At 45.7% G+C, this 22,285-nt stretch overlaps 1 protein-coding gene across 11 annotated transcripts in view; it reads left to right on the forward strand.

Annotated features, from left to right (window-relative positions):
• LOC147023598 (mitogen-activated protein kinase kinase kinase kinase 4-like) overlaps nt 1-22,285 on the forward strand; it is a 188,124-nt gene that overhangs the window by 105,423 nt on the left and 60,416 nt on the right. For 2 of the 11 annotated variants that reach the window (XM_085889133.1, XM_085889144.1), the window contains exons 7-17: nt 3,835-3,965; nt 4,254-4,308; nt 5,230-5,308; nt 10,729-10,904; nt 13,869-13,941; nt 14,584-14,800; nt 14,904-15,143; nt 15,518-15,604; nt 17,812-18,036; nt 18,620-18,769; nt 20,903-21,076. In XM_085889133.1, the coding sequence (XP_085745259.1) occupies nt 3,835-3,965; nt 4,254-4,308; nt 5,230-5,308; nt 10,729-10,904; nt 13,869-13,941; nt 14,584-14,800; nt 14,904-15,143; nt 15,518-15,604; nt 17,812-18,036; nt 18,620-18,769; nt 20,903-21,076 (1,607 nt within the window). The remainder of the gene's footprint in view (nt 1-3,834; nt 3,966-4,253; nt 4,309-5,229; nt 5,309-10,728; nt 10,905-13,868; nt 13,942-14,583; nt 14,801-14,903; nt 15,144-15,517; nt 15,605-17,811; nt 18,037-18,619; nt 18,770-20,902; nt 21,077-22,285) is intronic. The other 9 variants (XM_085889136.1, XM_085889137.1, XM_085889140.1 and 6 more) reach the window with 9 other exon arrangements.

A 22,285-nucleotide genomic window follows, 5' to 3' on the forward strand; every position in this document is an offset into this window, starting at 1 on the left:
CCTGCTGTGCTTGACAACCTCACTGCTTGTGGCATAAAAGGCTGTCTTCATATCTTGTTTTCTGACTTCCTCCACTCGCACAGTTGATGCATTGTATCACTGGAACCCTCTCCTCTCGCAGGAACATGTGGAGTGCCCCGTGGCAGTCTTGGACCCCGTCGTGTTCTTTATCAACATGAAATGCCTTTCTGAGCCTCTGGAAAAGTCTTTCCTTTTTGTAGATTACTCAACATTGTGTTGTACAGTTCCCGACTCCCACCGATTGGTAGACAGTGTCTGCATCACTCTCTGCTGATGTGGATTTTTTTTTTTTTTCAATGCTGGTCTGACAAATAGAGCATGTCTTTCTATCCCGCCAAATCTCAGTTTCACCCTGTTGCCCTGGAGGAACCATCAAATGAACCCACCTATTTCCATTGTCAGCCACTGGAAGAGTTCGTCTCTTGAACTTTTTGGCCTCACTATCAGCCTGAGTTGACCGTATAACACATCTGGTCCCAAAGCAAGCTGCAGACTGGGCATCCTCCATCGTTGCAAGTCTCTTCTTGAAAAGTCAGTTTTACTTGAAGCCTACAAGGTCTTTCTTCATAGTTCAATGGAGTACTGCTCTCCCCTATGTGCTGGTACCCCATCATCACATCTCTGTGTCATGAATTCCGTGGAATCTAAAGCTCTCATCATTATTGGTACCTCCTGTGATGAGACTGAAGGACAAGGCATGTTACTTTGACATCGCAAACAGGTCAGTGTCCTCTGTTTTTACTGCCTCACCTCTCGTCGAGCTTTCGCTATTCTCTCAATCCTCTGACCATCTCCAGCTCCTCTAGGATGCAAGCTTTTTCCAGTAGCCCAATGCCCTCCTGGGTAAATTCCCAAAATCCTGGCTGACTGCTTACGCCCACTTTTTTGTTCCTCTTTTCTTCCATTTTTGAACTACCTTCTGGAGGTGAATCAATCACTCCCTTCCCTCAAGGGCTTCAAGCAGGTCGTGCATCACCATCTCAAATCAGCCGCCATCCCTCTCGTGGTCTCTTCTACCCTGATTAACCTTAACTAACCAAACTTTCTTACTTGCAGATTAGTTTCCTCCCCTCCTCTATTTTTCTGGTCCTCCATTCCCTAGTTTGATGCATCCATATGTGGCCCCACTGCCAGACTTTCTTGTTGTTGCCTTTTTGCCATCTATTGGCTCATTCTTCCATTATCCTAGATCTTGTATGTAAAAATAATTCCTTTTCTCTGTGCACATGCTTTGACAGATGCATAAAGACATCATTTAAAACTTGTAAATGCAATCTTCACGGGGATGACTGAGGTCAAAGTGCTGCGTGAATTATGAGAATAAGTTATGGAGAGGGAGGATCATACATTACATATGGGCAGCATGATAATAATAATAATAATAATAATAATAATAATAATAATAATAATAAATAAGTGATTCTGGAACTGCACTCGGTAGAGCGTATACCCTCTGCGATGGATGGAAGTAATGTTTTTTTCACCCCTGTTTTTTATATTTGTTTGTCTGTGTACAGGGTATCTCAAAAAGTTGTGGACGGATCCGGATTAAATTTTGTGGACAGGTTCGGTGTGTAACAAGGGCGAACTAATTAGATTTTGGTGAAGATCCGGATCCGGATCCCGATACTAGGGTTTTTTTGAAAGTGATTCTTCACCATTGAGAGATGGGGCCAAAAACGATATTTAGCACGATATCTCAAAAAGTTGTTGACGGATTCGCACTAAAGTCGGTGGGCATGTTGGGTGTGTGACAAGGACAAATTGATTCGATTTTGGTGAAGATCTGGATCCGGATCCGGGCTGAGGTATGCACTCTACCGAGTGCCCTTCGAGTTGTACCTGTTTCGACCTTAAACCCAAAACGATTCAATCCCGTATTCAGCACTTGACGAATTGCCGAGGTGATTTAAATCTGATACATGCTTGCCAAAAGCACTCTGCCTCCTCTTCGCCTCGTGTGTCGTCTCGTGTGTCGTGCGTGTGTCGAGCGGCATTTGCCATCCTGTCACACAGACTGCGCAACATGTATGCGGAGCGTTTTTGTGTTGCTTCACCGTTGAATGCAAATTCTATGCAGTTGTAAATCCTTCCTTGCTGCTGTTGCAGAGAAAACCTTCTTGTTTTTCTTGAAAATTATGCAACAAGTATGAAGTGATCATATAATTGTTTAACTTTTTCCTTGGCAACTCTTGGATCTACAGACTTTATTTTTTTGAAGGACTGTCCTTTTTTATGTCATCTCTAATGTCATTTATGTGTCATTTATTTATGTCATTTATGTCATCTAACGAGATGACCTAATAAAACCAGTCTCGATGTCTGTATGTACGTACGTCCCCATTTTTTTCTTCCGATTTTCTTGATATTTTGTATGTGGGTATTTGTCGATGAGGGATGCACAACGGTATGACCTTTGACCCGATTGAAGGTCAAGGTCAACGTCAAGGTCACTCCAAAGCTGCGAAATTGTCCATTTTCAAAATCTATCTCCTCCGCCGTTTGTGATCCGATCTTCGAAATTCCTTTGGATTCTGATAATATGGAACAATATCTAAATTTGGTCGGGCTGGTTTTTTGAAATTCCTCCTGGTTATCGAGTCACGTGTCTTCAAAGTTGGAAAAATCGTCGATGTGATACGGTCAAAACAGAGATGACCCTCACCCCCAACCGGGGGTAATTTTTATTTTCTTATTTTTATTTTTTATTTTTTTGAGAGTACTTGTATTTTAGTGGAAAAAGTGCAAACCTTGTTTTTTTCAAATAATCGCAATTTAGTAATTCAGAAATTATTTCAAGTTATTGTCTTCTTTAAAAAGCAACCTGATCAAGCAACAAGTGAACCACTTGTTCCGAGTGCAATTCCTTTGAAAGCAGAGTACTCATAAAAACAAACGTGCTAATAACACTTTCCAGCAACAACGTTTTACAGAAGAACTGTATTATGAATACGTGGAAAAGGTTTAGCACTACATGCACATGTCTGTTGTCTTCATACATGACAACTTTGAAGCCCTCTGTCGTTTAGCTCCTCCATGAGCCGAGGTTTTTGTTTTAACCTCCGATTCGACATCCATTCATTACACGCACTATTGCCGCAATCAGAAGTAAAACTTAAGCTTATCCTTTTTCCATATTCAAATATGGCCTGCACTAAAATGATAACCGTTTCTGGTACGGTGAGATTTATTTATTTATTTATTTTGGAGTGGTCCAATAATTATAATGCACTCTCAGATATACCCATCAAGGACAGGTGATGAGATGAGATGAGATGGTATGGTATTTTATGGGACAGGAGGGACATTGAACAAACATGAAGTCACGTGACGAACATAATAAATGGAGATGATGACACCAACAATCCTGTGGTGGTCGGGTTTGACGTACCGCTCACTGGAATGCTGTGACATCATTCGGCATGGTGAACTTTTCGACAATGGTGTATTGTCGACTGTAAGTAAATATCGATGACCCTTAGCATGATTTTAAGACGTTGTTAATTATGCCGATTAAGTTTGATGAAGATCGGGAAAGCGGTGAGAGAGGAGATTGGGAACGGGGTCGGACACCGTCATTTTCTTCATATGTTTGACATAATTTTAATTTGGAGTTTAACATTATCCAAGAGCATCGAGCTCATGAGAAAGAAATCTATACCGGTTAGCTTTCACATAACCTAGCAATTTACGGTGATGAAATATATTGAAACGGATTCAAAAATGATTTCCTCCTAATTATAGCTCGAGATATGAGAAAAGTGTTATGGCTCGTGTGATTGGCAATGCCATTGTTACTTTGGGCCACTGCAGTGGATTTTGGAGTGAGCGCACAACTGGACCGTACCGTCGGCCGACGGAACACCTTTATTGGAACACCATACTGGATGGCACCTGAAGTCATTGCCTGCGATGAGAACCCGGATGCTACGTATGATTACCGGGTGAGAGGGCACAAATAATATATTGCTACGTTCGTCTTTCTGTCGAAAACAGCCCGTCTCCTGATATCTCATTAAATTAGAAAAGGCATGAGAGGTTGCGGTATCTCTAGTGAAGCTATTTATCTGGCCCATGTTTATGTGAGACGACACATGATGTGCAACTCAAAGTTCATACCACTTAGTTTGCAAATTGTGCACATGTATATGTATACATACAGTACATGTTTATATATATATGTATTTTTTTTTCTTCTGTTTCCTCTTCTCCCACCTTCTATGGCAATTAAGAGTGATCTCTGGTCCCTTGGAATCACAGCCATTGAAATGGCAGAAGGAGCACCACGTAAGTTTCTCTTGATTTCTTTTCAAAATTTCCATGAGTAACCTTTTTATATAATTTGCAATAACAAGGACAATTTCGAAGCAGACTAATTTATGTGGAGTGTACATTTTAAACGATCGTTTGGTTGACGTTTTGAGTGGCATAATATATATATATATATATATATATATATATATATATATATATATATATATATATATATATATATATATATATATATATATATATATTTTAAAACTTAAACTTCATTCAGTCATTACAACCAAAGCTTAAAAACTGATGATGCAATTTGTACCATTTGCATACTTTATTGTTATTACCTCCACCACTGAAGGTGAAGGAGGTTATGTTTTCACCCCTCTCTGTCTGTCTGTCTGTCTGTCTGTCTGTCTGTCTGTTTGTTTATTTGTGTACAGGATATCTCAAAAAGTTCTCGATGGATCTGGATGAAATTTTGTGGACAGGATGGGTGTGTGACAAGGACAAACTGATTCCATTTTGGTGAAGATCCAGATCCGGATCCGACCAGTAGAATTTTTTTAAGTGCTTCTTCACCAGTGAGAGATAGGGCCAAAAACAATATATAGCGCGATATCTCAAAAAGTTGTGGACTGATTCGGACGAAACTTGGTGGACATGTTGGGTACGTGACCACGACGAATTGTTTCGATTTTGGTGACGATCCGAATCCGGATCCAACTACTAGAATTTTTAAGTGATTCTTCACTGTTGATAGATCGGGCTCAAAAACGATATATAGCGCGATATGTCAAAAATGTATTGGGCCCGATATGTTCTCATGGATCAGGCATTACTGGGGCGTAGGTATGCGCTCTACCGAGTGCCCTTCTAGTTTCTTTTATAACGTGATGATCATTTATTCCTTGGCCGGATTGTGATGTTTGTGTTGCTTTTTTGCAGCTCTATGTGACATGCATCCCATGCGAGCTCTATTTCTTATTCCAAGGAACCCACCACCCCGACTCAAGTCGAAAAAGTGGCAAGTTTTCCTTAAATGTCACTTCTTGTCTCTTGTTACTTCTTCTGCTGTATTTGACACTCCTAACGTTGATTGTGCTTTTTATTGTACTTCTGCCTATATCTTTCACTTCCCTGGGTTTTTAGTCACTGCAATGTAGTTCACATTGTTGTAGTTTAACAATGATGTATACTTTAAGATCTATAATTGATCGTTCTTTGGAAGTGCTATCTCATTGGTTAAACTTTGCTTCCATGGACTGTCAAACCCCCGCTATTCGCGGGGAATATGTTCCTCAAAAATGTCGCGAATGTTGGGGCATTGTCTTTTTAAAATTTATTTACTTATTTATTTTTAACATGGTCTAGGCTCGTGGAAGAGCGATTACACAGAACAAATCAGGACACAACATAACAAAGGGAACAGCAGGGTGGAGGGAGAAAGTAGACGGATATGGACGAACAAGCGATACAGGTAACGATGAGGGAGGGTAAGGGAGAACGCAAAGGGTGGGCAACATGGATATATAAGCAAAATTGTGTTTGACAAGTTTTCGGGTTTTGTCAAGGTCTGAGAAGAGGGAAGAGGCTGCTGCCTGTCTGTCAGAAGGATGAGAGATGTCACGGCAGAGAGTGGAGTCATCAACAAAGAGATAAAGACGATTTTCCACAATCGGTGACATCATTGATGAAGATTAGGAATAATATGGGGCAAGAACACTGCCTTGGGGTGTTCCTCTCCAGCCTTGACAGGGAGAGGAGATGAAAGGGTTCCTTCGAGGGCCGCACGTTGTCCACGAGAGTGGAAGAAGCCAGGAAGCTAAGAGTGGAGTTGGCCTTGGATTCCATAGGCAGACAGTTTAGAGAGAATGGCAGGATGCCAAACTGTATCAAAAGCTTGAGATATGTCCAGAGAGATGGCCCTGATCTCATGTCTGATATTGAGGACCTCCACCATTGTTGGGAGAGTAGAGTGACCATGTCTGAATCCAAATGGATGATCTGAGATGAGGCTGTTGGAGAAAAGGAATGATTTTATGTCAAATGTGATGATGGATTCCATGATCTTTGTTGATGATTGCAAGTACAGTAAGCTAATTGGGCTGTAGTTGAGAGGATCTGTTTAGGCACCTTTTTTATGTAATGCTGTAATGTCGGCTGATTCCGACTTCCCCAGGTGGATCTAGGGGACCAGTGCTGAAATGTAAAGGACAATTTTATTGTTTTTGTAAAAAACGTGAATACGGAAACCGTGAATGTCGGAGCAGGTCACACTTTATGATCCACGGATACGCATGGTCTGCGAATACCAGGGTCCGACAGCATTTTCATATCTTCTTTCCTTGCAAAGAAAGTAATCTACACCCGCCACCATAAAAAGCCAAACATGTATAATTGATCATGTATTTGTTGAAGGACTGTTCCAGCGTTCATTCCAAGTGCCTTTTTGGCACGACTGGATGTACAGAACACTTGATTGCAAGTTTCCACGTAATGTAATTTCCTCATGCAATAATCGTTTGGCACGTGCAAGTCGTGCACCCGAAGGTTTACGGAGGTGACGCGAAGCATTCCGAACAAATTTGAAACGGTCTTTACGACACAGCAGCATGCGGATCATCTAAAAAATATATACTGATGACACCATTTAACAATCCGTTACAATGACACGTCTGTCAGAAAATGAGAGGAATAAAATAACCTGATGACTTCAAGCAGGATCTTCCATTTGCCATTGTTGCAAGGCTCTTTACCTTGAGGAGAGGAACTGTTTATGACCTCACAAGACCTTATCAAGCCACTGGATCAAGAAGAGATATGCCAAGAAGTGGGCGACTCGGGATAACGACTCCCGCTCAGGACCGATACACTTGCATGACCCATCGACACAATCGGTTTCAAACTACGCAGAGAACTGCAAACACACTCCGTGGACCTCACAGGATAATAATGTCAACACCGTCTTGAGGCGTCTCTGTGATGCGGCGATCCGTGCTTGTTGTCTTGTTCAATGTCCAAGACTTGCACCGCGACACATCCAAGCTTGCTGGCAGTGGTAAAATCAGCATGTCTGATGGATACCGAAGCAGTGGGCAAGTGTAATGTTCAGTGACAAATCCAGGTTTCTTCCTGAAAGGCATGAGGGATCGTGCATGGGTTTAAAACGATGCAATGAGCGATCTGCCCCAGTCTGCGTCCAGGAAGCCGCAAATTTTGTTCGTGGAACTGTCATGATGCGCGGTGGTATTACTGCAACCTTTCGCACCAACTTGATCTGTATCCATGGTAATCTGATGGCAGATCGATACATTAACGAGATCTGACAGCAAGCAGCATGCGTCGTCGATCCTTCAACAGCATGGTCTTGGAATCATCTTTATGCATGATAATTCTCCTGCTCACAGGGTCATTCAAACACGGAACGTTCTTCAAGTTCATGCCAACGTTAATGTCATGACACCATTTGGCCAAGATTTAAACCTAATTGAACATTTTTGGGATACCACTGATCGCCGTGTTCGAACATCGCCAAGACGGTCACCAACCCTCGATGAGCTCGAATAGGAACCGATTTGGGCGCGGAATGCCATTCCTCAGGTTCTGATTTGAGTGCTCCTGCAGTCAGTGCAACGAATGTACAATGCAATGATTGTTCCAGGAGATGGACATACCCGGTATTGAGATCAGTACTTCCACGTTACATCCCTATGTGAAAACGTTCACCACAATGTAGCATTACGTGATTAGGGCACATTGAAATGGACATGTAATTATTCAGTATTTACCTGACGTCATAGGTTTGGAACTCATCTGGGTCTCTTGAAGTCACATAAATAAATCACATCAACAATCATGTGTTGGTTTTTTTTTTATGGCAAAGAGTGCAGATGAGTCAGGCACAATTAGTGGCTGATGTTCCAGACTTTCAATGTCATTTTGTTCAAAGTTAAATTATATAATGAGGCCAACTTTCCTCTGACATGACTCATGAGGATAAAGGGTCAATACATTTATTACTTCCGCCACCAAAGGTAGACCAAGGTTATGTTTCATCCCTGTCTGTCTGTTTATGAGCAAGATCCACTACATGGCCAAAGGTATGTGGACACCTACTTGTCCAACATCTCATGCCAAAATCATGGGCATAAATACGGAGTTGGTCCCTCCTTTGATGCTATAACAGCTCCACTCTTCTGGGATGGTTTTCCACGAGATGTTGGAACCTTGCTGCAGGGATTTGCTTCCATTCAGCCACAAGAGCATAAGTGAGGTCGGGCACTGATGCTGGGCGATTAGGTCTGGCTCGCAGTCGGCGTTTCAATTGATCCCAAAGGTGTTTGATGGAGTTGAGGTCAAGGCTCTGTGCAGACCAGTCAAGTTCTTCCACACCAATCTCAACAAACCATTTGTGTGTGGACCTTACTTTGTGCACGGGGGCATTGTCATGCTGAAACAGGAAAGGGCCTTCCCCAAACTGTTACCACAAAGTTGGAAGCACAGAATCGTCTAGAATGTCATTGTATGTTGTAGCGTTAAAATTTCCCTTCACTGGAACTCAGGGGTCGAGCCTGAATCATGAAAAACAGCCCCAGACCATTAGTCCTCCTCCACCAAACTTTACAGTTGGCACTATGCATTCGGGCAGCTAACGTTCTCCTGGCATCTGCCAAACCCAGATTCGTCCGGCGGACTGCCAGATGGTGAAGCATGATTCATCACTCCAGAAAACACGTTTCCACTGCTCCAGAGTCCAATGGCGGTGAGATTTACATCACTCCAGACAACGCTTGGCATGGCGCATGGTAATCTTAGGCTTGTGTGCAGCTGCTCGGACATGGAAACCCATTTCTTGAAGCTCACGACGAACAGTGCTTGTGCTGACGTTGCTTCCAGTCAGTTTGGAACTCGGTAGTGAGTGTTGCAACCGACGACAGACGATTTTTCTGCGCTACGCATTTCAGCACTCGGCAGTCCCGTTCTGTGGGCTTGTGTGGCCTACCACTTCGTGGCCGAGCTGTTGTTGCTCCTCGACATTTCCACCTCACAATAACAGCATTTATAGTTGACCGGGGCAGCTCTCACAGAGCAGAAATTTGATTAACTGACTGGTTGGTAAGGTGGCATCCTATGACGGTGCCACGTTGAAAGTCACCGAGCTCTTCAGTGCGGCCCATTATACTGCCAATGTTTGTCTACGGAGATTGCATGGCTGTGTGCTTGATTTTATACACCTATCAGCAATGGGGGTGGCTGAAATAGCCGAATCCACTAATTAGAAGGGGTGTCCGCATACTTTTGGCCATGTAGTATATCTCAAAAAGTTACAGATTAATTCGCACGAAATTTGGTGAACATGTTGGGTGTGTGATAAGGACAAACTGGTTCGATGTTGGTGAAGATCCAGATCCGGATATGGATACGAGCATTTTTATGCGATTCTTCACCATTGAGACTTGAGAGATAGGGCTCAAAAACGATAAAAAGCATGAAATCTCAAAACGTTATGGACAGATTCTGATGAAACCTGGTGTTATGTATATGTTAGCTATGTGACAAGGACGAATTGATTCAATTCGGTGAAGATCCAGATACTCGAATTTTTTAATTTCTCAAGCGATTCTTCACCACTGAGAGATGGGAGCAAAAATGATGTCCATCCATCCGTCCATTGGGACCATACTCTGTACAGAGCGTCGGTGCTGCCGAAGCAGTCTCCTGAGCTATTGGACACAATGCTGGACGGGTCGCCGCGCCGACGCAGGATACTCGAATGGCTTAAGCATCCCAGCAAGCTGATACTCATTTTGCTGACCTCGGAAGGATGGCGGACTGAGTCAACCCCACATTGGTAGTACTTCAACTGCAAAGCAGGATTTGAACTCAGGATCCTCGGATCCCAAGCCCACCACCCTGATGATTAAGCCAATCCCAGGCACAGATGGCATTCCTTTCCTGTAGTAATTCTCTGCAGACTACTGTAGTCGGACCTATTACCCACTATAACATATGAGAGTACTACTCTTGTATACTATAATTCTAACCGTAGCATTTTTGGCTGGGATACCAGGATTAGAAGCATGATATTTCAGAAAGTTTGAGATGGGTTACGACAAAACTTGGCGGATGAGTTCGGTAAGTTACAAGAACGAGATAATTAGATTTTGTGTGACGAGGACAAATGGTCCAGATGCAGATCCGGCCAATCAGTGGGATGCAAAATGTAAACTGTTCAGCCTGGCGGAGGTATGTGCTCTCCCTCCACTTTGTACTGTTCTTTTCGTTCCGTTACCGCCTGATGACCTCTGTGTTCTTCCTCCTCCGTGAGCCTCGACACTATCAAAAGAATTAGCAATTTGTATTTATTACCTGCTATAAATTTTGAATATCAGCCGTCTGTTTTTGACCACTGCTTCGCTCCAAACCCGTCTGACCCAACCTTAGGTCGAAGCGTTTTTTAACGTTCGTCGAAAGCTGCCTTATTAAGAACTATCTGCAGCGGCCAAGCACGGATCAGCTGCTGCGACACCCGTTCATCCGTGAGCAGCCGAACGAACGCCAGGTGCGCATTCAACTCAAAGACCACATTGACCGCACCAAGAAAAAGCGTGGAGAGAAAGGTGGGTGTCCCGTTGGCAAAGAGGAGGGACGTTGGGGCGGCATTATAAAGTGAAATCAAGTTCGAAAACACTTTTGTTAGAAATCTCACTTTGACGTATTCATCACTTACTTTTGTTCTTGTTTTGTTAATCCTACTCTCGTAAGCCATGTTGATAGTCTGTAAATAATTAAACGCAGCATGTGTATGTAATGTACCAACTTTCTAATGTGTCTGAGATTGACTGTGAAAGCAGAGGCGATCCAAGTGGCTGAGGCAGGAAGCAAGGTTTTCTTTAAAAGATTTTGCCACAAGGAAAAGAAAATTGTGCACGGGGACACTTTGTTTAAATTTCAAAAGTTCTTTTGCTTTGATTACAAAGTAGAAACCTTGATCTATTTTGCGTTTGCCGTTAGGTGAAACTGACTTTCTAAGCATTGGTAGCAAGCTGACGGGAGATGACGTGCATGTGTGACATTGCTTAAGCCTCTTGCCGTGTCTATGGTGACTTGCTGAATGTTTATGTCTACTTTAACTGGAACAGCAACACCATCACTATTGCGAACTCAACCTCCAATTTTATGTCGGAGTGCATGTGCAATGTGCAGCTTTGTTGCGGATTTGGATTTGTAAATTATCCTGACTCGTCACCAGTTGCGATGCTACCATGACTGGGGAGTTGTAACAAAGGGGGCATGAAGAACACGATCAGAAAAGTGTTTGGTGAGAAAGACAGGCGGTTGTGTTGAAGTGATGGGTGAGGAGTTGCAGGGGAGGTGCCGAGGGACTGGTGTTGAACTGGTGTTGTGGGTCTGCAATTGTGGGGGAGGGGGGCAAAATAAGGGTCTTTGACATTGGACATTGAAGGAGCAGTCAGCAAAGCCTTGAGTGAATCAGTTATACGAAAGTGGGAAAGGTTGGACAGACACACCTGAAGTGTTTATTTTGGAAGACTTAACTCGCAGCTGCTGAGAGATGAGCATGCAGAGTGGACGTGTGATCCGCATATGCATCTTGTTGTGTTCTCCAGCCAACTTTACGAAGACACTTGTATTCCATAATAATTGCATCGTTTTCTTGAAAGCAAAGCATGTGCAGCCATTTTATTTAACCACAAGGCCAAGGCTCCGGTGTTAATGTGCTCGCAAGTTTGCGTTAATTTGATGTTATGTAACTGCCGGTACACTGCTCTCGCGTGCCGGGTGATGGGAGCCACCCTGCAGTGTGCTGGTAAGAACATTTGTGGCCTTGTGGTTAAAATAAGTGTTTGTGAATTGGTATTTCGAAACTTTGCTCCATTCCTGCAGCATGAACATATGGACGTATTCATACAGGTAAATGTGCTCAAATAAGCATCGGTAGTCTTTTTTAAATCCGGTGGTCTTGTTGGCTGGGTGGCGGCTCTGTGTCTCGAGCACGAGTCCGGATCCTGGTTTTATCACCAGCCTGCATTCGTACAAGTTGCAACGCTATATACTCCCTCTTTAGCACAAGCAAGCTGCAACAAGTGCATTCTACTTCGTACACTTTTGTGTTGATCCATAATCGAGGCAGACGCTTCTCGAGTTTCTCTCCATTTTCTTCACATTTGCTTTGAATCGATTGCATTTTGGAGGCAAAGCTTGTTTGCAGGAACGTCATCGAGTTTGCATCAACGAGCAGGAATGCTCACTTACCTGTGACCGGCTTGGGAATGCGTTATACACACAATTATGTGTGATGTTGGCTGGTTGTACAGTTTTTTTTTGGGGGGGGGGGGTTGTATACATTCTCAAGGTTCGTATGAAAGCTAACACACAATGCACAACAAGGGGAGGCAGGAGACAAGAGGGGAGTGGGAAGGACAAAACAGTGGGGAACAGAGACATTAGGAGATCTGTGGAAGGGAGAGGGATGGGGCGGGAACATGTAGTATACAAGATGGACATTACAAGGACTTTCAGGAAGGAAAGCAGGGAATTTGAAGGAGGTGGGGTTGGGGGGGATTAATGGGAGTAGAAAAGATCGAGGTTTTGGATGGGGGGAGATAAGAGGTGGTGGTGAACTGTTGTTTTGAAGGGTTGGAGGGAAGAATGGGATTGAAGAGAGTGAGGGAGTTTATTCCAACGGCGGGAAAAAAGAGGAATGAAAGAGTGAAGGTGAACGGTGATTCGTGATTTTGGTAATTTTACCAGAAGGGGGTTTTGGCGGACCTTGAGTGCCCTGCGGAAATGTGGTGGGGACAAATCGCAGAGAGAGTAGGGGGATGGGGGGGAGGGGGCAAGACTGGAAAGAAGACGGTAGAAGAGAGAAAGACCTCTGACCTGCCTGCGGTGAGAGACCCAAAGACTCAGCCTCACCACGGGAGATACCAATGATCCTCAATGCCTGGTTTCCACAGCATGAAGGTGAGAGGCAGGAGCACCAGCCCAGAGGGGAGAGCAGTACTCCATCAGGCTGTGGACGAAAGCTTTGTAAGTGGTCAGAAGCTCAGGTGGGCTGAGTAAGGACTTCGCACGATGGAGGATGCCTAGTCGGTGATTGGCTTTGGAGGCCAGGTTGGAAATGTGGAATTCCCAGGAAAGGTCATGGCAGATATTGAGACCCAGAAGCTTGAAAGGAAGGACTTCTTGCAGAGGATTGTTGAGAGAGTAGATGGGGGAGGGGGAGGCGGGGGTTCTAAACGGTCCTTTCAGAGAGACAAAGTGAGAGTGTGAGATTTGTCCAGATTGAAAGACATGTTCCCTGTGTTGGACCAGTTTGTGGTTTTGTCCAGATCTGCAGAGAGCGAAAAAGCTGCTGCTTGCCGGTCTGAGGGATGACAGATGGTACGGCAGAGGGTGGAGTCATCAGCAAAGAGAACGGTTATCAAAATATTGTTATTTATAAGATTGTGCATACGATACTTTAAAAAAAACATGAATAATTTTATAATACACTTTATTTTTCCAAGTTTGGTAAGTTTTATGTAATTAAAAAAATTATCTCCCTTTCCCCTCTCCCCCAGATGAAACTGAATATGAATACAGTGGGAGTGAGGAGGAGGAGGAGGAACCTCCCACAGAGGGTCGTGAGCACAGGTATAGGTATACGTAAACTTCATGCTTCAGCCCAGAAAGTATAGCATTTATCAAACATCCCAGATTTGCTCATTCTGGGTGAAAGAGATTATCTTGACTTTATTACCTCCACCACTGAAGGTGGACGCAGGTTATGTTTTAACCCTTTGTCTGTCTGTCTGTCTCTCTTTGAGTATGGTATCTCAAAAAGTTATGGACGAATTTGGATGAAACTTGGTGGACAGGTTCGGTATTTGACAACGACGAATTGGTTAGATTTTGGTGAAAATCCGGATCCGAAGACTCAAATTTTTAAGTGATTCTTCACCATTGAGAGATGGGGCCAAAAACTATATACGGCGCAATATCTCAAAAAGTTGTGGACGGGTTGTGACAAAACTTGGTGGATGAGTTGGATAGGTGACAAGAACATGCGGATTTGATTTTGGTACAGGTACGGTTGCAGATCCGGCCTATCAGTGGGATACAAAACGTAAACTGTTCAGCCTGACGGAGGTATGCGCTCGACCGAGTGCCGTTCCAGTTAATTACATGCACCTCTTGTCATCCCGTCAACTTCTATGTCTATTGTGCTGCACCGAGTGAAAAAAATGACCTTTCGTCAAAACACCTCTTGGAAAATGTTCTGATGTCTGTGTTCAGCTCGCTCGTGACGGCAGGAAGTGGAGAATCGACTCTTCGTAAGGATTTCCAGAGATTGCAGAAGGCCGAAGCACAGGAGGGGCGGCGGCGACAGGAGCATATTTCTGTGGAGCAGCAGGAGGTGGCTGCGAGAAGGCAAGGAGAGCTGCAGCGCTTACTGCAGGACCGGCAGAAACGGCAGGAGGTGCAGCGGCAGCATCGCAGACAGATTGAGGAAGTGTGTGGATAAAATAATGTTTGCAATAGTGAGTACACACACGCTTTAATGAGAGCAACGTACTTCCAGAAATATTTTAATGATACTATTGTTTCATTTGCAGCAACAGCGGAGGGTGCACGAGCATGCGAAAATGCAAGAACGTGACCAGCGTCGACGAGAGCACGACGACCGACGGCGTGCTGAAGAGCAAGACAGGAAGCGAGCCGAGGAGATAGAACGGCGGCGAGAAGAAGAGAGGAGAAGAGAAGCAGAGCTGGAAAGGCGCCGCGAAGAGGAAAGACGCCGTGACAAGGAAGTAGAGAGGGTTCGGAGAGAAGAGGACAGGAGGCGAGCCGAGCAGGTTGTTCAGCACTTTTTTTTTGTTTTCCTTTTTGTTCATATCCTCATCATAAATTTTTTTTCCTATCATAAAACAATTCGGTCAAACTGCCTCTACATTCCTGTTGTGCTTGATGTCGCACTTTCCTGGACTAAATTATTTTTCGGATGTTAAAACTGTCTTGTATTTTAATGAGGTTAAGTGTTTAAAAACCGCAGTAAACCCAAAGGTGGTAAAAATAATAATCTGGCCACATTCTGCCATGTTTGTGTCACGGACATCGTTGATGCTTGGGGCTTCTTTTGCGAAGCTACAATTAGGATGGAAGTAAACATTTATTATACCTTCATCATAATTGAAGTCTGTTTCTCACTTTTATCTTTCTCCCCGTGCAGGACCTCATCAGACGGCGGTTAGATGAAGAGCAGAAACAGCTGGAGGCCCTGCAACAGCAGCTGGAGCAGGAACAGGCCATGGTCTCAGTAAGCATTTTATCCATTCTTGCTTGTATTACTTTTGATGTAAAAGTATCACCATTCATTTCATTCACACTCGCCTCTGAGCTGTCTCTCCTCTGTTCGAATCTCAGTCCGGCTGTAAGCTGTTTGGTCGCCGAAATAGGTGACCCTTATTGTCAGTAATTCTGTCTGTTTGTTTGGATGTTTGTTCGTTTGTCATCAGCATAATTGGTAGTAAACGTGGGCAGATTTTGACCAAACTCGGGTGGTAGGTACATCTTATGACCGAGTGCTTTGGAAATTGTGATGGTTGCTCGGGACGCTTTGGTTCCCTAGCAACAACCGAAAAATCTTCAAAATCGGTACCGTTCACGCGAAATCAATTCCGAAAGCCATTATCCCACCTTGGGCTATGAAATTTGGCACGAATGATCCACAGGTGATGCTCTATCGAATATATTCTGGTTTTTGTGATATATGCAATACTTTACCCACAGCACCCCCTACAATTAGGGTATGCGCGAAAATTGAAGGCCCCCTAGCGACCAGGTGAGTGCATCGATACGAATGAAACTGTGCAGGTTCATGGTACTCAATGAGTACTACAACTTTGCCTCAGGACATATTGACCGATTTCGCTTAGGTCAGGTGTCAAAGGTCAATTAGTGCAAAAATCGATAATATGCGAGAGCTGGAGGTGCCTTCGCGCCAAATGCTACTCCTCCTAGGGTTATGGTCGGATGGTCATGAAAATTCACACTAATCATCTGGAATACATTGTGCACAAACGATCGAGCCGGATTTTCGATTTAGATCTTTGTTCACCCACAGCACCCCCTCGAACTTTGGGGATTTCCGATTTCAAACCGCATTTTCGGTACTTTTCATTCAAATGGATACCGAGTAGTTATCAGTAGATGGAACTGGATGAGATTTGATATGCATAATCTGAAGGTGATTCCCTATCCGCTATATGACATCCATTTTGCTCTATATCTTATAGTTTCCATGCTCGGTGACCCATCGCCGCCTACCGGCTTGTCATTGTGGTGTTTGGCAGGCGGGGCGATTCTTCAACTCGTGCCGTCCCTTGGATGGACGTTAAACTCGGCGTACCATTTGCCAGCGTTAGTTAAAGACGCCACAGTGTCCTTCATGAAGAGTCGGTGAGATATCGCCAGCACCCTGACAAAATTATATATTCCTGTTCTAACCAAAAGGGGGCACTGCATCAGCGGCACAGCTGCTCCCCAGCAAATAATGCTACGTGCAGCCACGTGCTGCATGTGAAAGGAGATTAACTTCGTTTTGTCATCTCGCTTAGCGGAGCATTTCTGAACGCATCAAGATCAGTATACATTTTTTTTTCTACAAGAACGAGGCTCATGGAAGGGCATACCGTAATCACTCATGTATCGGCCACACTTTTTACCCAGAAATAATTGATCCAAATTTTCGGGTGTGTATTATCCACGAGAACTAAAGGGAAAGATGTATTTCTCCACATATCTCACACCAACACAAGACCAACTTTCGTTACTGGGCACCGCCAACTTTGAAAGATGCAGCGCATTATGGGATATCTTAGGCAACATCGTATAATTTTTGGTTCTGAATTACAATTGTTTTGATAGAATATTTAAAATTGTTCGGTTCCAATACGTCTGTTTGCTTTGAAAGCGTTTCATCTAACCTTTTAAAATGTACACCGCCGCAGCAGCAAAATAGTGCGTTGCAGCACAAAATACTGCTTGAGAATTATTGTAAGCCAATGGCTCGCTAAAGATCGGAGAGTTACGAACGAGCTGCGTGTTCTGTGCAAATCTCATCGATGTGACATGTTCCTCGGTACATCCAACATGCCGGCCATTCATCATATTGCGTTTCGTACAAGTTCGGAGTCGTCCTTCATGCTGAATTAAAACCCATCGAAAATGGCTCTCTCAATAGATCGTCAAAAAAAACCACGACTTTTGAGTTCACCACGTTTCCAGTCCTGAGCTGGAGTTCATTCTGGGCTGGCTTGTTATGCATGCACACACAAACTGGGATCGGCCTGAGAATTTTATCCGAAAAGTGCCCCCTGCGTATTGCGTGCACGATTAGCAGATTATACACGAGTGACCACGGTACGCTTTCTTGAGACGGTCACACTTCACACCTTTATGAACTGAAAGCAAGCAATTTCCATGCTGCACGTTACATTTTGCAGCGACGTAATTGTGTGCTAGTGTTTTACACAGGAATGCAAACGGAAGCAGGAAGAGCAGAGGCACAGTGATAGGTTGCAGCTGCAGTTGAAAGAAGACCAGAAGTTCCTTGCATCCCTTCAAAATCAACAGCAACAGCAGCAGCAAAGCGCCGATTCACAGTCCAGCACAGCAGAGAAAGCGACGGCACTTTACCACTTGCCAGAGGGCAGGGTGGCCGAAGACAAGCCGGCCTGGGCAAAGCAGGTAAAACGAGGGATACAGCACATCCCTGTGGATCTTGATTGCAGGCGATGCATGTGCAGAATAAAAAGTGGAAGATTTTGTTCTTCTCGTTTCCATAAAGGAACTCGAGTTTCAACTCATCTTATCCCCACCAAATAATCAGATCTTTTCACTTGGTGCTTCTGTCATGGTTTATTACCTCCTGCTTCATTCTGCTTTTCATATGCGCTCACTATACTTTCCTTTCGTTTTCCTCCTTGGCTGTTGCCAAACACCACATCCTAACTGGTTTAGACGATGTTCTTGCGCTTTTTCAACATCTTATGTTGATCTGTCTGTCACCTGCGTCACAATTGAATAGCACCTCTGTACTATCACAAGCATCGTGTCACTTGACTATCACAGTGATTTTACAAGTTCTCCATTTCTATACACCTTCTTCAACTCGAACTCCTAATATGTGAACTCTTCTTGCGATCATTTGTCATTTCTTTTTCATCGATTTTGTCCTTCATCGCTTTATCCCATTTTTGATTGTGTGAACATCTCTCCCTCTCTTTTCTCTTTGCTCATCTATAAACTTTTGTCAATTGTTGGTCTTCAGGTGGAAGACAGGTCCAGAATGGGTAAAAAGACCATCACTGCTGCTGTAGACCCTCTTCGATCCTCGGCATCTGATGCATCATTCCCCAGTAATGGAGGTCAGGCTCAAGCTCAGGCATCAGTCTTTCAGCGAGGTGGTGTTGAAATGCAGGTAAACTCCATCACAAACTGAGATGCACCCAGTTTTTAAAGGGTATGTGTGTGTGTGTGTACTTCTGTGTTTGCACGTATGTGTGTGCATGTCCGTGTGTGTGTGTGTGTGTGTGTGTGTGTGTGTGTGTGTGTGTGTGTGAGCGCGCGTCTCTCTGTGCGCGCGTCTCTCTGTGAGCGCGTCTCTCTGTGAGCGCGTCTCTCTGTGCGCGCGTCTCTCTGTGCGCGCGTCTCTCTGTGCGCGCGTCTCTCTGTGCGCGCGTCTCTCTGTGCGCGCGTCTCTCTGTGCGCGCGTCTCTCTGTGCGCGCGTCTCTCTGTGCGCGCGTCTCTCTGTGCGCGTGTCTCTCTGTGCGCGCGTCTCTCTGTGCGCGCGTCTCTCTGTGCGCGCGTCTCTCTGTGCGCGCGTCTCTCTGTGCGCGCGTCTCTCTGTGCGCGCGTCTCTCTGTGCGCGCGTCTCTCTGTGCGCGCGTCTCTCTGTGCGCGCGTCTCACTGTGCGCGCGTCTCACTGTGCGCGCGTCTCTCTGTGCGCGCGTCTCTCTGTGCGCGCGTCTCTCTGTGCGCGCGTCTCTCTGTGCGCGCGTCTCTCTGTGCGCGCGTCTCTCTGTGCGCGCGTCTCTCTGTGCCCGCGTCTCTCTGTGCCCGCGTCTCTCTGTGCCCGCGTCTCTCTGTGCGCGCGTCTCTCTGTGCGCGCGTCTCTCTGTGCGCGCGTCTCTCTGTGCGCGCGTCTCTCTGTGCGCGCGTCTCTCTGTGCGCGCGTCTCTCTGTGCGCGCGTCTCTCTGTGCGCGCGTCTCTCTGTGCGCGCGTCTCTCTGTGCGCGCGTCTCTCTGTGCGCGCGTCTCTCTGTGCGCGCGTCTCTCTGTGCGCGCGTCTCTCTGTGCGCGCGTCTCTCTGTGCGCGCGTCTCTCTGTGCGCGCGTCTCTCTGTGCGCGCGTCTCTCTGTGCGCGCGTCTCTCTGTGCGCGCGTCTCTCTGTGCGCGCGTCTCTCTGTGCGCGCGTCTCTCTGTGCGCGTCTCTCTGTGCGCGCGTCTCTCTGTGCGCGCGTCTCTCTGTGCGCGTCTCTCTGTGCGCGCGTCTCTCTGTGCGCGCGTCTCTCTGTGCGCGTCTCTCTGTGCGCGCGTCTCTCTGTGCGCGCGTCTCTCTGTGCGCGCGTCTCTCTGTGCGCGCGTCTCTCTGTGCGCGCGTCTCTCTGTGCGCGCGTCTCTCTGTGCGCGCGTCTCTCTGTGCGCGCGTCTCTCTGTGCCCGCGCCTCTCTGTGCCCGCGCCTCTCTCTGTGTCCGTTCCTCTCTCTGTGTGCACCTCTCTCTGTGTGTGCGTCTCTCTGTGTGTGCGTCTCTCTGTGTGTGCGTCTCTCTGTGCGCGCGTCTCTCTGTGCGCGCGTCTCTCTGTGCCCGCGCCTCTCTGTGCCCGCGCCTCTCTCTGTGTCTGTTCCTCTCTCTGTGTGCACCTCTCTCTGTGTGTGTGCCTCTCTCTGTGTGTGCGTCTCTCTGTGCCCGCATCTCTCTGTGTGCACCTCTCTCTGTGCCCGCGTCTCTCTGTGCGTGCGTCTCTCTGTGCCCGCATCTCTCTGTGCCCGCATCTCTCTGTGCCCGCATCTCTCTGTGCCCGCATCTCTCTGTGCCCGCATCTCTCTGTGCCCGCATCTCTCTGTGCCCGCATCTCTCTGTGCCCGCATCTCTCCGTGTACGTCTCTGTGCGCGTATCTCTGTGTGTGCGCCTCTCTCTGTGCCCGCATCTCTCCGTGTGTGCGTCTCTGTGCGCGTATCTCTGTGTGTGCGCCTCTCTGTGTGTGCGCCCCTCTCTGTTTGTGCGTTTCTGTGTGTGCACGTCTCTGTGTGTGCACCTCTCCCTGTGTGTGCACCTCTCCCTGTGTGTGCACCTCTCCCTGTGTGTGCACCTCTCCCTGTGTGTGTGCATCTCTGTGTGTGTGTGTGTGTGTTTGTGTGTGTGTGTGTGTGTATTGGGGTTTTTTCTGCTTTCTCATACACTGTTGTAACACATATATCGGTTTGTTTGTTCTTTCGAATATAACAGTCAGAGTACTTAACAGGCAATTTGAATATCTTGAAATTCTTGTTGATCTTCAGAAATGCATTTGTGATCATGGTATTGAATGGATTCTCACCCTCAACAGATGGCTGTGCGTGTGTCCTTGCGACAGCAGAAGAACCTTGCTCATGTCCCGCGCTCACACTCATTCCCTGAGCAAGAATTTCCTGGAGCCGCAGCAACCGGGCTGGTTGCAGGAGACCGGGGAATGGCTCGTGAGCACACGATATGGGGCAGACACGACGAGGTGCCCCCAACGGTGCTATTTTAATTCCTCCACATTTAAATGCTTTTTTAATGCCTTGTAAGATCTCTAAATGTGATACAAAGGACAATGTGTTCCATGCCAAATCCACAGCTGTATTCTGTCTTGAAAAAATTCCTTTTCTCTCTTTTAGAAGGCATCAGAATATTATAATTGTAAACATTTATCATGTAATTATCAGTGGAATGCTGTCAATTTATCAGTCTCGGTGGTGTACTGGTTATAGAGCGTCCTCTCTGACTGGGGGGGGGGGGGGGGTGTGGCAATTCAGGCCGAGTCATACCAATGTCTTTAAAAATGGTATGTGCTGCTTCCTCGCTTGCTTTGGTATCCTTCCTTTAAAAGGATAAAAGCATGGACAATCCCCATAGGTTGGCATCCAGAAGAAGGAGGAGGAAATTAATTCTGATGAAATGCCCCACTGAGCACAGTGAGAATAGTGGTGCTGTTGTTGTGACGTCACTGGGATGTCACTGGTATATGAAAATAAATTAATTAATTTTTTTTTTCAAGTCAATTGGATGAAAAAAGCTGAATACCATGAATGGTCGGGTGTCAAATAAAAGTCGACGACTAAATGATGTTGATAATACTTACATAGCCAATTACCAGACAATACAAGATGGTGACTATGCGCGACCCACACCCCTTGTATGTCATGATGTCGATTTCTTTGATAAAATTAATGTAGATGCAAATTCCTGTTAGCTTGACTACACAATGTGAGGTGACATTGCAGTTAAAGATGATAGAAACACAAATCTATCCACATCTTAACGAAGACATGTCCAAACGAAGACATGTCCTTTGTGCGTGACTGTTTAAATGGTAAAGACGGTGAAGAAGGCCCCGCCCCGGAAAGGTGGGCCGTAGGACCTGTCCAATCAGAGGCGGACAGCGAGGTGTGTTCACCAAGGCCCCTCCCTGCTGAGGGAGGTATATAAATTCCCGAGCACTCTCTGAGAGAGGTGGTCTTTTTGAGATCTTGGAGAGTCTTTTTGGGATCTAGGAGCGTCTTTTTGGGGTCTTGGAGAGTCTTTTAAAAGTTCTTTTGAAGAGTTTTTGGTGGGCGTCGAGGCGGCGAACGTGTCTCTGCTGGCCCTCTACGAGGAAGGGAAGAGCGGCCCGAACCCCCTTCGTGGACCCCGGCCATTCACCACCCGAGCTCCATGTGTGTACATACATATATGTATGTGTATATAC

The sequence above is a fragment of the Eptatretus burgeri genome, chromosome 7 (genome assembly GCF_056783735.1).
Source record: "Eptatretus burgeri isolate ZD-2024b chromosome 7, Ebu_testis_v1, whole genome shotgun sequence".
Lineage (NCBI taxonomy): Eukaryota > Metazoa > Chordata > Myxini > Myxiniformes > Myxinidae > Eptatretus > Eptatretus burgeri.